Source organism: Candida albicans, chromosome 1 (genome assembly GCF_000182965.3).
Source record: "Candida albicans SC5314 chromosome 1, complete sequence".
NCBI classification, from domain to species: Eukaryota; Fungi; Ascomycota; class Pichiomycetes; order Serinales; family Debaryomycetaceae; genus Candida; species Candida albicans.
This window is the reverse complement of record NC_032089.1, coordinates 2,006,742-2,022,274: the sequence shown is the minus strand read 5'-3', so window position 1 is coordinate 2,022,274 and position 15,533 is coordinate 2,006,742. Positions and strand designations below refer to the sequence as shown.

The 15,533-nt window shown below is 34.6% G+C and overlaps 5 protein-coding genes across 5 annotated transcripts; 1 reads left to right on the top strand and 4 right to left on the bottom strand. All coding sequences in view use genetic code 12, as the record gives it.

Moving 5' to 3' along the window:
• Positions 1-25: 25 nt before the first annotated feature.
• Positions 26-2,095, bottom strand: LYS142 (Lys142p; the record flags this gene model as incomplete). Its single annotated transcript, XM_718371.2, has 1 exon — positions 26-2,095. One exon carries the CDS (start codon positions 2,093-2,095, stop codon positions 26-28), a length of 2,070 nt encoding a protein of 689 aa, XP_723464.2.
• An 843-nt stretch (positions 2,096-2,938) lies between these two features.
• Positions 2,939-4,726, top strand: DAK2 (dihydroxyacetone kinase; the record flags this gene model as incomplete). Its single annotated transcript, XM_718370.1, has 1 exon — positions 2,939-4,726. One exon carries the CDS (start codon positions 2,939-2,941, stop codon positions 4,724-4,726), a length of 1,788 nt encoding a protein of 595 aa, XP_723463.1.
• A 115-nt stretch (positions 4,727-4,841) lies between these two features.
• On the bottom strand, positions 4,842-7,472 carry LYS143 (Lys143p; the record flags this gene model as incomplete). Its single annotated transcript, XM_718369.2, has 1 exon — positions 4,842-7,472. The coding sequence occupies one exon, from the start codon at positions 7,470-7,472 to the stop codon at positions 4,842-4,844; it is 2,631 nt and encodes an 876-aa protein (XP_723462.2).
• Positions 7,473-9,732: 2,260 nt separating this feature from the next.
• CTA8 (stress-responsive transcription factor) lies at positions 9,733-12,015 on the bottom strand (the record flags this gene model as incomplete). The annotated part of the gene is made up of 1 exon (XM_718368.2): positions 9,733-12,015. The coding sequence occupies one exon, from the start codon at positions 12,013-12,015 to the stop codon at positions 9,733-9,735; it is 2,283 nt and encodes a 760-aa protein (XP_723461.2).
• Positions 12,016-13,927: 1,912 nt separating this feature from the next.
• Positions 13,928-15,067, bottom strand: AOX1 (Aox1p; the record flags this gene model as incomplete). The annotated part of the gene is made up of 1 exon (XM_718367.2): positions 13,928-15,067. One exon carries the CDS (start codon positions 15,065-15,067, stop codon positions 13,928-13,930), a length of 1,140 nt encoding a protein of 379 aa, XP_723460.2.
• Between the last annotated feature and the right edge of the window lie 466 nt (positions 15,068-15,533).

Below are 15,533 nucleotides of genomic sequence, written 5' to 3'. Positions count from 1 at the left end.
AACTTACAAAGAATAAATACCCCTATTAGTAGGCAACATTATCGATATGAATTCCGTCAATTTCACCATTTTCATGCTTAATATGAAGATCATAATACTCCTCACCCTTTTCACGCAATTCCCATATTTTCTTTATCCGTTTCAAAGTGATTTCAGCACTGACTGATCCTAACTCAATACATATTTTGAAAAATTTCCCAATCACTGGCTGTTGACTCTTGATAGTACAATTTATTCCTGCAACCGTAATGGGCCATTGAATCATCAGAAATCCATTTGGGAATTTCATTGTAAAAGAGTTCACACTTTGTTCGACAAACTTTATCAAATCAACTAGTTTGGAATTTAAATCTTGAATATGTGGTAAATCAGGAGGATCTAATAATATTGAAGTAAACACAGTTATTAAACCAGCTAAAGCATACGCTTGTTGAGAAATATCCATCCAGCTAATATAAAGTGTGTTCCCACTTGTTGTGGGCACGGAATCGACAAGATTATATAACTCTGTTAGTGGGGTGGAAATTGGTCCTGGTAATAGACATTTTCTATCGATATACACTTTCCCATAATGTTCATAAAATCCCGAAATTAAACGAATATACTCAAGGGATTGATTGGGGACAAATTGTTCCCCCATTTCTCGTTTGCGGTTTAGAAGTTTGGATAAATCCCGGAATAAATAAATCATTTGTATATTATATCCACTCATGATATTGAAACTCCCACCTTGAAGTAATCCAAATTGTTCCAATACAGATTTAACAAATTCATCTTCAAAATTTATCACTGAATCTAAATCACAATCGGTTTTTATCGTGCCACCCAAATGACTACTAGTGCCTGCCAAAATTTCAAAATCAGCAAACCATATCTTGCATAATATTAAAGTTTTGGACAGTCGAATTTTACTATGTGTTGCCTTTATAATAATATCTTTTGCACCTTTCAAATGTGGTCTCCAACTCAACTTTTCTGTCATGGCATTGGAAGATGTTAATAGTAGTACGGTTATAAGTATACTCTCAATATTTGACGTTAAATCATCTTTGACCAGTTTATCACGATTTTTACTTAATGCGGGACCCAATAATCTTAAACATCTAGATAAATATGACCCATAATTGTCATGGTCGGACTGTTTTGATGTTTTTTGGAAAGAAAGTTTAGCCCCTTGAGATAATATTGCTGATAATAAAAATGGTTCCTTGGCAGCATAGATTAAAATCACATCTCTCACAGGGTTGTAGTAAGTACCTGAAATCTTATCGAACGCGCCAAATGGTAAAATCTGCGACGCAAACTCATGATAAAACTCCGCTAGGTACCTTTTCTCATCGTCTGTCTTCAATTTAATATAATCCAATGGGATATGTTTTGGAATATCATTGAGATCGGGCAATTGTGGTGGATAATTGAACGGACTAAAGAAGTTGTCATCAATCAAACTATCATTGGTGTTTGGCATATTTGAAGTAAACATAATGTCATTAACGATATTATTCAAGTCAGATGCAAGTAGGTTCAAATCGTCATCATTATATAGACCACCAAGCAATGAAGAACTCGATGTAGTGCTTAGCATACTTTCCAGGGCTTGTGTAATACTAAGTGCAGGCTTAATGGGAGGGATCATTTGCGAGTTTATTTGTTGCATTAAATTATCAGTAGTATTTGATCCATTATTGTTATTATTATTTGCTGATTTGGAATTTGATAAATATCCATTATTGTTTCCGGATATAGGCGAATTAGTTTCAGTATTAAAGTTGTTGGTCAAATAATCATCATCCAATCTTAGTCTCCGCTTTTTCTTTTTAGCCCCAAAATCATCAACCAGGTACATTTGAATCGTTAGTGGTTTGGGATTAGATTTTTTTGCTTTGGGTTCTGGTGAATCATTAAGTGGGATTTCCTTATTAGCTAATGCTCTGATGGAAACACGGGGAACTCGTTCTCCTGGCAAAGGATACGAGCAAACTTTCCCTAATCTAACACAAGTTGCACAGGATGGTTTATCTTCAGGACATCGGATTTTCCTTCTTTTGCATTCTTTACAGCCACCTCGACTATAAGCTCTCTTGGAAGTAGACATGATGATATCTTGGTGCTGGTGAATATGAATTTGACAACTACAGGGAAATCAACTCCGCTTTTTTCATAAGGGAACTTTTTTTTTCGGTTTGTTTTGATTATATGAATTTTGACTGTTGTGAGTTTCCGTCCTGTCCTGCCTCGCCCCGCACCCGAAACTCGAGTCTTTAAGCGGACTCGGTCGAACTAAACATTCGGGTCGAACCGTTGCCCAAATATTCGAAAGACCAACAATACTATAAATACACAACATACAATTAGGTATTTATAATATTGAAAAGAAAATCCACATAATAGGTTTTGAGCAATTTCCATTATTAATTTCAGATCATTGTACACTAATTTCATGCATGAAAGGTAGATATGGTAGCGGTGGAAATTCTCTTACTCCCAAAAATAATAATAACTTTATTATTATTCACCACAACAAAACACACAAAGGGTAGGTTAGGAAATCACCAAATGTTCAATTCTATGTTAACGAGTTTTCTCCATACTTCTCCAAAATAAAACACTTTTGTATTGAAATAACAATAAGCAACAACAAACTAAGCCAATCAAACCTACAATCGATTGAGTGAATAATTTGAAAAAAAAAAACATGGCATGATATCTAGCTAGACTGCATGTAAATCAGACAATGTATAAGGACGTCTAAACACACAAAGCAATCATTATCCAACTGATGTTATAGTCAGTCCTGAGCACCACCATCACTAACATCAACTTAAACGCCGGAAGAAAAAAAAAAAGTATAAATTGCCATTAATTTCACTTCATATTAATTCGATTTCTCCCAATTGCCAAACATATCAAATAAAGAATAAAACAATTTACCCAAATCATGACATTAGCTAAACATTGGAAATACGGTAAAGACGAAGACATTGTGGTTACCCAATTGAGAGGGTTAGTAGCTTCTAATCCTTATGTGAATTTAATCCCAAGTGAAAAAGTTGTATTTAACCCTCATTCGGATACTTCCAAAAAAATTACCATTATCAGTGGTGGTGGTGCTGGACATGAACCTATGCATGGAGGATTTGTTGGAGAGAATTTATTAGATGCTGCAGTTAGTGGATCGGTTTTTGCTAGTCCTTCAACAAAACAAATCATGGCAGCCATTAAAACCAAATCTAATAAAGAAAAAGGTACCATTATTGTAATTAAAAACTATACTGGAGATATTTTACATTTTGGTTTAGTTGCAGAAAGAGCTAAAAGTGAAGGTTATAAAGTTGAATTAGTGATTGTGAGTGATGATGTTGCTGTTGGAAGAGAACAAAATAAGATGGTGGGGAGAAGAGGATTGGCTGGGACAGCTTTTATTCATAAAATCTTGGGTTCTGCTAGTGCTACTAGTCCAGATGTTGATTTGAAATCATTGAGTGATTTAGGTCATGCCATCAATAAGAATTTAGTAACTTTGGGAGCAAGTTTGGATCGTACTTCAGTTCCGGGGAAATTGGAAGAAGAAATTGAATTCACAGGAAATGATGAAATGGAATTGGGATTGGGTATTCATAATGAACCTGGTACTAAAATTAAACCAATTCCTAATATCGATGAATTGATCCAAAAAATGTATCATCAATTATTATCTCCAGAAGATAAAGACCGCCATTATGTTGATTTTGATTTCGAAAATGATGAATATGTGTTATTGATTAATAATATTGGTGGAACTTCATCATTTGAATTATATGCCATTGCTGAACACGCATTGGCTAATTTGCCTTTGAAAAAGAAACCAAAGAGAGTTTATGTCAGTGATTTCGTCACATCTTTCAATTCACCAGGATTTTCAATAACATTGTTGAACTTGTCAAATTTGAAGAAAGAAGATATCTCATTCACTGATGAAGATGTGTTGAAGTTTTTGGATACTCCAACTAATGCTCCAGGTTGGAAACCAAAAATCTATGATTCAGAAATTTGGGATCTGCAAAATAAAGAAATTGAATCGCCTATGAAAAATGAAACTTTAACATCTTCAGATCTTAAAATTGACGGCCAAAAATTTGAATCTCAATTAGTTAATGCCTTGAAAGTTTTATTGGATGAAGAACCAAAAATCACCCGTTATGATACTGTTGTTGGTGATGGAGATTGTGGTCAAACTTTAGCTGATGGAGCAAACTCCATTTTGAAAGCATTAAAAGAAGATGATGATTTTAAATCAAATTTAAATGATCCAGTTTATACTCTTGGGAAAATCACAGAATATGTTGAAGATAGTATGGGTGGGACTTCTGGAGGTCTTTATTCTATTTTCTTAACTGCTTTAGTGAAACAGTTGAAGCAAACCAAAGAAATCAGTGTACAATCCGTTGGTGATGCCTTATACCATGCTTTGTACGATGGGTTGTTCAAGTATACCAGAGCAAGAGTTGGTGGAAGAACTTTGATTGATACATTGCAACCATTTGTGGATGCCTTACATAAAACTGGCGATTTAACTAAAGCAGTTGAAGCAGCTAATAAAGGTTGTGAAGAAACTAAGAATTTACATGCTTCATTTGGTAGAGCAAGTTATGTTAATGAGGAAGAATTTAAAGCAGAAGGTGGTATCCCAGATCCAGGTGCTGTTGGTGTATTGGCATTAATCAAAGGGTTTACAGAGAAGTTATGAATCTTGAGTCATTGAAGAAACGAGAAGATAAAATAAATCGGAATAGTTTTAAGAATATTTAATAATACAAAATTCTAATTTTATTTTAAAAGCTATAAACATATACATCTGTAGTTTAGTATGATAACAAATCCTCGTTCTCGTTGTCATCGTTATCGCTTTCTTCGATATTATCTCTTTTATTCCAAATTTTCTGAATAATTTTAGAGGCGATCAATGCACCTCCAGAACCTACTTTAGACAGAGCTTCAAAGAATTTTATAACGACATCCTTCTTGTGTTGAATTGTTTCGGGAGTGTTACCGTTATTATCAGCAGTACCGTTGCTTGCAATATTTCTTCCTGCAACAAGAAGCGGCCATTGTAACATCATTAATGCACTTTCAATTTTATGTTTTGGCAACAGATTCTGTACATCATGATGATATAAATAGTCAACAAATTGAATTATGGAATCACTTAGTAATTGAATTTGAGGATTGGAATAATTCTCACGAAAACATTTTTCAAGAACTGTAATCATTAACGCCATAGTATAAGCTTGATGGGATACATCCATCCAGGATATTACTTGAGACTTGTTGTCAGTAGTTGGAACTCTTTCAACCAATAGTGAATTAATATGCTTTTCATCTATAGCATCATTATTGTTGTCTTCACTATTGCTGGAAGTAACCCAACTTCCTCGTTTATCAACGAATTGGAGATTCCTCTGACGTTCAAGATCAACGAATAGTTTTATATACTCAAATGATTCTTGAGGATTTAATTTCCCATTTCTATCTTGATTCAAAATTTTTATTAATTTCCCAAAATAGTTATAGCATTCATGTTGATAACCTCCCATAATATTAAACCCATTATCAAGGATAATTCCTAATTCTTTCAATACTTGTTGTTCATATTCATCCCCAGAATTGATTAATTCGTCAATTTCTTGTTCAGTTTGCAACGTACCCCCCTTTTGGGAACTTATACCAGCTAAAACTTCAATAGTGACAAACCAAATTTTGCAAAATATAAACACTTTAGAATGCTTTCTTTTGGTAGTACTCTTTGGTGAATTCTTAACTAATAAATCCTTTGCACCTTTGAGATGAGACCGCCAATCTTGTCTCAAATTTGATGCATTACCTGCTGTCAATAACAATACTGTCAATAAAACATTCTCAATGTTTGATGCCAATTCTTTATCATCATTGGCTATCGCTGGTCCCAATAACTCTAAACATCTCGACAAGTAAAAGCAATAAGCTTGTTCATCTTCTTCGCTCTTTGTTTTATTAAACTGTTGTCGGGCCCCATTTGCCAATACCGCTGCTAATAAATATTTTACTTTAGCAGCACTCCTAAGAATTATGTCTCTTGCTGGATTGAAATAACACTTGTTATGTTTGTCAAAACTTGGGAATGGTAGTATAATTTGTGCAAATTCATTGTAGAATGTTTCAAAATATGTTCTATCGGATTCCTTTTTGAAATGAATGAAGTCTATAGGAACATTATGATGGCTTGAAGGAGCTGTTTCCAAAGGAGGTGGGCTCCCATTAGTTGATGTTGCTGTCCTTAGTGAACCATCTTCTGACTCTAAAGGTGGGTTTTTATCTTTAACAAAATTAAAATCAAACATGATTTCACTAACAATATTATTCAAATCGGTAGCTAATACCTCCAAATCATTTTGATTATAATACTCCACGATATCGTCATTAGAAAATTGGCTATGTTCAATATGAATGTTATTATTTGAATTCTGTTGAGGTGGAGTTTGTGGAGTATTCCCAGCACCACTGATTGTATTACTATCAGACAACACATTTGTATCATTCAACAAATTAGGGATCGAATTCGTGCTGTCATTTCTGCTATTTCTAGCTTTCAAAGAAGGAGCAGCTGCGGGATTTTGGAGCCTTTTATTTAAGTGATCCGGAAGAGGAGCTATTGGTAATTTAGCTGCTTGAGGCGGAGGCAAAACAACTGAGTGGTTATTTTGTGGGTATGGTTGTGGTGGCTGCTGTGGTACAATAGGAGGGGGAGGCGGTGGAGGAGGAGGGTTAGGATGATTTGGAACAACATTCTGAGGTAATGTGTGTGGCCCTGCTTGAATTATATGCGCAGGATATTGCATATATGACGGGGGATTGGGATAGTAGGAAATAGAAGGAGGTGCCATTTGATATTGTTGATGTGACGGCAGTAGCTGCTGTGCTGGTGGTGGTGGTGGTACTGGCTGTGGCTGCTGATGTACTAGCGGTTGATGTGAAGGGTATTGTTGTTGCTGTGGTGGTGGCGGCGGCGGTTGAAATTGAGGTTGGTAATGGTTTTGTGGGAGATGCTGTTGTTGATACATCGGGGCCAGGTTAGCTATTGGATTTGGTGATCTAGTGTCACGATAACTGTCTTGCGATGAGTTAGATGATATTGATGGTGCATGTGTTGTAATTATGCTATGAGGTTGTTCAAATCGATATTGTTGTTGTAGAAGTAACAGGTGATTTTGTGCCTCTTCTTGTCTTATCAATTGCTCTCGTTGCTTCTTTCTCAGTATTCTTAAGACCTTCTCCCCAGGTTTAGGATAGGAACAATCTTTTCTTAATCGGATACATTGCCAACAAGATGGCTTGCCTTCGTCGCATTTAATCTTCCTTCTTTTACATTCCTTACATCCGTGTTTGGAATATATCCTTTTTTGAGACACGAAAGCAACAGAAGGTGATGATCTATCTTGTGAAATATTTGACGCCATAGATAAACTAATAAAGATATGGGGATATGATAATAGTATGGGCCTCTTTCTGGATTCAGGAATGTAAATCCTCTGGTAAACTAAGTTAACTCGTTCTAGTTAGATTCTATATTTGTTTGTATTTCTCAGAAACATTCAATAAGATGGGACCCTAATCTTATTCTTTTCTTTTTTTTTAGTTGATAGTTTATTTGTTTGGTTTGTTCTCTCTTTTTTTTTCGCTTGTTTAGTTAGTTTGTTTAGACAATTATGGATGGAGAAAAGGAGAAGGCAGATGGGGGACGGGGAGACCAAGCACAATAATAACGGGTGGAGGAGTAGGTACCAAAAAAAGAAAAAGAATGGGTTTGTTGCGCGTTTTTATCTGTAATGATAGACGGACCTTGAAGTTGGGGGCGAAGACGGAGATAAGTCAAACAACTCTGTCAATGATTGTGAAATGAAATTTGTTATACCGAACTAGATGTGAATATGAATTATCTTGATGCACAATATCAATAGAATGTTCTTGCACGCCTGGTGTTCTCCACTTTTCTCTATTGATTGGGGGTGTATTCTTTGATTAGGCTTTCTTGTGGTTTGATTTTGTTGATGGCTCTTTTTTTCAACTGAACTTATTGTAGGGCACGATAATCTGGAAATATGTCAAGCTTTAAATACCTCTGATGAGCTAATTATAACTGAGCAAGTTAAAAAAGCAAAGTCTTCCAAAAGAGAAACAATAGTTAACCGTTTGAGTTCAAGTTTAAACGAACAAATAAACAAAGAAAAATGGATTGGATGCTCATAATCATACGTATATATATATATTCTTTGAATTTCAAATATCATCTGTTTGTTTTAGTTTGTCATTCTTCATGTACTGATGTTAAGTGCCACATCGTTTCATTTTTTTTTTCTTTTTCATTTTAGTTTATTTTAGTCTATGTGAAAACCTCTAATTTATCAATCGAAAAGTATATTATTCTGTTCTGATTGGATTACTAGATTGCGTAGATTAGACTAATGTTGATATTAGAAATTACACCTACCATAATTTTAATTTTTTCCATCAATACAAATGCTAAATAAATAACGAATTAACCACAACAGTCTGTCTTCATTAATTTCACTTCTTCCATATTAATAAAACCATGTAGTTCACCGTAAATGCGGCCAAGATTAAAATTAACGTAAAAAAAAAAGAAACTAAAAAGTATTTTGCAATATCTTCTTAGTTTCTTTGGACTATTCTTATTGTTATGAGTTAGTTTTGATATTTTTGTGCAATGAGCAATAACAGTAATAAAGAGGGGAAGGTAGGAGACACGGCATGTATCTGACAATCATTGTTATTGCAAAAAATCAGTGACTTTTGACGGTGAATGTAACTTTCCGTAATCTGACCTTTTAGTCGATTTGGAGTTGAAATGTGTCAAAAGTATATTTCAATTTTTTCTTGGAATTCGGGAGCAACTGCTATTTTTTCTGCGAGTTACCACCTTCGACTGTTGTCGTTCATTTCGTAATTATAAACACCTGTCAATGGTGCCTTTGAAGGGATTATACCGTCAATACTTCATTTATAATTAGATTTGGATATCACGAGCAAAAATAATGGACCCACAATATCAACTGTCAAGCGGGAAATTCTATTCCGATCTACATCTTGATTGGCTGTCTTTCTACTTTATCGCCATACATTTTTCTATTTTCTTCATCGCTTATCTTTGTTCAAGTTCTGATTCCGTTTTTATTCTTTGTAATTGCTCAATTTACTGAATACTAACAATCACAAACCAACGTGATTTGTTTTGTATTCTTCGTCTTCTTCGTCTTCTTCTTATTCGCTAAATTTTGCCTTACTGTATTACGTCATCAATTGGATTTTGCCCAGTCGGCAAAACCCTCAACGGACCAAAAAAATATTTCAAGTTTCTTTTTTTTTTCTTGGTTGTCCATAGAAGTCTAAATTTAGAAAACTTTCTATTCAATACTATTATCATGTGATGCATTTACTCTCAATAGAGTGAAATAGTCCGAACTACCCAACATTTTCTGCATGATCTTCTTTCCATTGCCGTCACCTTTTCTCTCTCGGTCCACCATAACCATCAATAGTTAACGAGGTGAAAGAAAATGCCAGGCATTAGGTAGACTACAACAGATTGTATTTCATAAACTTATTGTATTAAACTTAAAATTTATCTATATACCTAAACAACGAAAATAATGAATTGAAAAATATAATGATTATAGACACACTTCATCTATATCCTATTTAATGATCGCTAACTTCTTCGATTGACCTTTTTTTCAGTTTCTTCTCATTACCATCAGAATCATTTATGTTAGAACTGACATTTGAGCCTGGAGTCATCGCAATTGGTGAACCAACAAAACTTATATTCCCATTGTTATAATGACCACCATTTGGCACATTAGAACTAGGAGTTGTAGTAGCATCTTTCAAAAACTCGTTGACATCAAAATCATCGTCATCATCATTTCCTTGTTGTTGCTGTTGTTTTTCATGTTGCTCTTGGGCTAACTTATCAATCCAGTCTTGCACTTGCTGAATTGATTGTCCTTCTTTATTAATATGCTTCTCTAAATCATCAAGGTTTCTTGGTGTGCCTGGTAGATTCAATTCTTGTAAGAAACTATGACGTGGTGATGGCGCCGAAATTGCTGTCAGGGAAGAATGGTTATTGTTATTTGTAGTTGCACCTGGTTGATGACCAACTAATTGCTCATACATTCTATTAACATTAGATTCAGCAGCTTTATCGTTGGAATAAGAACGTATTATCTCTTCTATGGACCCTTCTGGAGTAGATTTGGTTCTAGACATACTTGGACGTCTGGAATGTGCTCGGTTAGTCAACATGAGACGTGGACGATTGACAGCTTGTTGATATTCAAAGGTATTGTTGTTATTATTATTGGTATCGCTGGTTGATAATGGTGATTCATAAGTAGGTTGTGCAGTCTGATTGTTATCTCTTGCAAATCTAGAATTTGAAGGTGGTGGTTGGGTTTGTGGTCTCAGTAGTAATGGTGATCCCATGGGTGATGGTCTATATTGAGTCATGATATTGTTACTATCATTGAAATCAGCGAATCCGTGCCCATTCAATATTTTATTAGCATTATTACCATAAACAACAGATAAAAACTTTAATATTTTATCCAATGTGCGGCCTTGTACTTGATTTCTTTCTCTATTTAGGTAGTTCTCTTGCCATAACATCTTGTTATCTTGTCGCACTCTTCTTAAATCTTCAGATATAACATACTGATTCATCTTGATTGTTTCCAACTCTTGTAAAATCAACGACAAATTTGCACTATTGTTTATCCCATTGAATGAAACTCCAGAAACGTCATCTTGGTTTGAACTACTCTTGTTTCTCACAATCTTATCCAATAAATCTTCTCGATCCTTTATAAAGTTTGGATTCTCAAATTGCCATATTTCATCTTGTCCATTCTTGTCCGAGTTTTGATTTAAGGTACCATTAGCGACATCCTGCACTTTGTGCCATCCATACATATTTAATTGTCTCACAAAACTAGCAAAATTATTATGCTTGAAATATTTGGGTAATATAACCTTCATAAAATCTTCACGGTGAAACACTTGGAAAGTCTTCCCGTCATCATTCCATCTGATATATTCATGATTGGCAGGATCGTTCACCATCGACCAGATTTTCATAACAAATGCAGGACGTGTTTTGGGCCCAGAACTTTCTTTCTTTTTACGTTGAGATGCTGATTGATTGTTTGACAATGAAGGTGCATGAAGTTGTTGTATCTTGGAAGAAATACCATCTGATGGTATCAGTGAGTCTTGCTGTTGTTGTTGTTGTTGTTGTTGACTGTTATTAGCTGGGCCAGCAGTAATAGCGTGTCTTGGGTCATGTGGCAACACTAATGGATGGAAAGTGTTTGTCTGTGGAAGTATACTCTCTGATAAAGGAGGTAATGGAGGAAGATTTGGTTCATAATGGGTCAAGTTTCCAAATTGATTTGAATTATTGGAACGTTGGTAGTCTTGTGCGATTAACTCGTGATGTTGTTGCTGTTGTTGTTCCAGGGTAGGTGTTGGAATCACAAATTCAGGGGTAGTGTCACTTTCAACAAAAAACGGAGGACTTGGTTCAACAACTGGTGGTTTGTCTAAATCTATCAGATCTTTGTAATCATTTGAGTTGTATTCATCTCCTTCCAGTTGTTGGTGTATCTTTGTCTGACTTCTAGTGTTCCTTTTCTTTCTTGGGGGATCTTCTGGTTGAAGTTTGTTCAGAGATGGAGATGTTTGTTCCTCCTGCATCTGGGTATAGTTTGGGTCAAAAATATTCGGAGTAGATCCAGAGTTAGGTGTATTGTATAACAGTTGTTGGGTTAACAAGGGGCTAAATTGTTGCTGATTAAATGTGCCACTTCTGTTGATAACTGGAATGTCACTGGGAGATGATGTTTCATTGCCAGAGTTAGACTCTGTACCAAACAAATCGAGTAATGGATCTCTATAATCAGTAGTCATATTCATAATCATACAAAAACGAATATAAATATAGAAACTGTTAATGAGGTTGTTGAGGAAGAAATATCTCGAGATGTTAAATTAAGGATGAAAATTTGAAAAAGTCTAAACTAGTGATTAACCTCTTCGTGATGTTTTTTTTTTCTGGTTGTAAACTTTTCTTTTTTCTTGCTTCTGCTCTCTTAGTTAAGTTTGTCTGTAAGTGCCACAAACAAAAAATAAGATGAACTTAGTGTTGTATACAGGATAGTAGCAAATAATATGTTGTACTATGTGTTTGTGGAAGAACCAAAACAAAGCTAAATTGATTGGTACCAATTGATCAAATATATATGACAAGAAGCAAGTCTTAACAAGTATGTTTGAATGTAGACAGTGAGTGTATTTAGGAATACGTTGATAGAATTTATATTACCAATCGCACTAATATGTCTAACAGAATGAAAAAAAAGGGATCTAGATGCTAGGGGAACTCTTATTATATTTTAGCTTAAATATGATGAGAAAATAATTTCGGTTATAATTGCAAGTTGGAATTCTGATTATATTTGTAGATATATATGTCTCAAAATTAAACGAGATAAAACGAATCCTTGAAATCAAAAATTGAAATCAGGGATTATGGACACGTATTTATATCATTGGAAGGTTCTAGAACATTGACCAGCTAGTTCCGTTTTAGCCATTATTGTTAGAGAATTGTAAATCTATCTGCCCATACAATTAGAGTAAGTTTAAGATAAACATCCTAAGGTGAAAATGTACAATTTAACCAAATTTAATGCTTCATGTATATTTAAGCCCATTATACTGTTCAAACAGGGTAGATAAAAAGATGGGGAGCAACCAAGAATATTTTAGTTCAGCGTATTAAACTGCATAGTAGATTTATTAATTTTTCCATGTGTTCCGCGCTAGATACGAATGGCGAGAGAGAAAAAAAAAACTGAAATCTAAGAATCAACGGCTCGGTATTTCTTTCACTAAATTGCAAAACCACTAAAGTCCTTGCTTGCTGTGTTTTACTGAAGCTTATTCTTGTAAACCAAGAGATTCAAAGAGTTTAACAAATATAACTCGGATATTCAATAAAAGATATCCACGTTTGAGAAAGTCACATTTGAAGTAGAAAGTATCTCGGATTTGTGATGAGACTAAAAAAATATGCCTATCTAATTGATGATGATGACGCCTTTAATTAATAACTCGGAAATATACATTCCTTTGTTAATAAGGCTGATGAACTTCTATCTTCTCCACTAATTCACCCCCTCATTTTTTTAAATTTTTCACCTTGCAGAAGTAAGTTTTATAATACACCCTTAATTTGAGTTCAGCCCACCCCCTTTTTTTCCCTTAATGGATATGTACCAAGTGAAAATAGTAATAACGATAATTTTATCATTCGATGTTTTAAGTTGAAATAAATTCTTTACACAAAGACCTTGGACGAATCAAATTGCAACCGAGAAATCCTAAAGTTACTGGATATACACAAGATTTGAAACTACTGATAAGGAACAAATTCTACAAAACCAGGAATGATTGCAGTAAATGCATGTTTAGACTAATTGAAGTTCTGGATCATTGGGTGATTTTCCTAATATCCCATCTGTACCGCGTTTGTTACTATTTCAAAGCTTGAGAACTTTAATTCAATTGCTCTAAAATTTCTCGGTTATGAAGGGTAGATGTGAGGGGTAGAGGAAGTAGATACTGGAGTGGAGAAGCATTTTTGATAATTAGACTCATCAAACTGAAAGTAACTTATTGATATAGCTATTGATAGGAGACATCTAACACAAAATCATATATACACTAAGCATACTATGGAAACCAGTCAAACAGCTCTTCGATGCTACAAACGTATAAGCCACAGTGGGAAGCAAATACTAACAATCATAATTCGAGCCCAAGTTTAAATCTAAAGATACAAATCCTTTCTTTCCCATCCTTGGGGTCTAGTTACATCTAAATTGTAATTTGGTTGTGGCTTGTCTGAATCTTTAATTTTTAAAGCAAAAGGATTTCTGTCTTGCCATTGTTCTAAATTAGCAAACGTATGGTTAATTTCTCTATGCTTGGCTTCATCAGCACGAATTCGTAAAATTAAATCTTTGAAGCTTGATTCGGGTGTCAATTCTGGCCAATATTGAACAGCAATATTTGGAATTGGTAATTTTTGGAAATCTGGCAACTTATTTGGATCGTCCAATTCATCAATTAAATGAGTATAAGTTCTCACTGCTTCTTCTTCTAAATAACCAACAAATCGATGGCAATACCTTGGATTCATTAAATACACCAAAAAGAAGATATTCGTAAACACCCCTTGCCCAATGTAAATAATTGATCTAGTAAACCAACTAGGCTTACCAATTTTAATGAATGTCAACAAGTGCATTCTTTCGTTGTAGGCTTCATCGTGAAGTGTTTCAATCCAAGCTTTATCTCTTGTTAACATTCTTAAGGAATGCAAATGGCGTATAAATCCAGCAACGGAACCAGGAACACCAGCTATGGATTCTAAGAAAATGCATCTAGTCATCCATTTCCCCTCGGTCATTTCCCATCTTGTTCCCTTGTATTGATCAGGTTTATCAGGATCAGGGACAGCATATCCAGTAACAAGATCGAAACATTTACGGAAAAACAAAGTTCCATAACACGAAATCTTATCCCCAATGGTACGTGGTGGTCTATGAGTAACATGAACACGATAAACTCCTGCTTCGGTAAAATCTTCGTGACGATAAGTAGGTTTAGTTAAGAATTTGTCATCATCATTAGCTTCAATACCAGCTTTATTGTATACTTCTGTTTGGATATTAAATGGTTTATGCTTGGTAGGGATTGTTCCTGGCTTTTCTAAATTATCTTCATCGATTGGTGATTTGGGATTGGAGTTGCCAACTATGGTTGAAGTAGTGCTTGTTGATGAACCAGACTTGGTGCTAGTAGTGGTTGTAAATCGCAAAAGTTGCTTAGATCTTAAAGCAGTTGAAATAACTGTTGTTGTTGTTAATAAGGTTGGCAAATTTCTATAAGTAGATAAACCAATCATAACTGACCAAACTCCAATTGTTTTTTAATTGCTGCAGATTTCTAGTTTTTAGTTATCCTTGGTTGTAAATGTTCTTTTCTGTTTGCTTCGGTCTTGTTAGAGCCAATTTGGAATTCACAGTGAGAATAGATACCAAACTAAATGTTCGTAGTAGAATCTTTACTTTAATGGAAATGGGAATAGGAAAATGTTTTGATTTTTATATACACTCAGAATTAATCTTTGACAAATTCGATTGGATTCTATAAAACTCCATTTTTGCTTTTTGGTTGCTACTTGGTTTTGAGTTTTTTGGTATTCATTTTGCGAGCCATTATTTTTCTGTTTATCCTTAGTGTAGTTCTTTGTCTTTGTTAAACAGTATACTTCAGTAAGGGGCATTGCTAGTATAGAATACAAATGAATGTTCTATTGATTATCTAGACTATCACCCTCACTCTCCCTAAGCAAGGTTATTTTACACTTT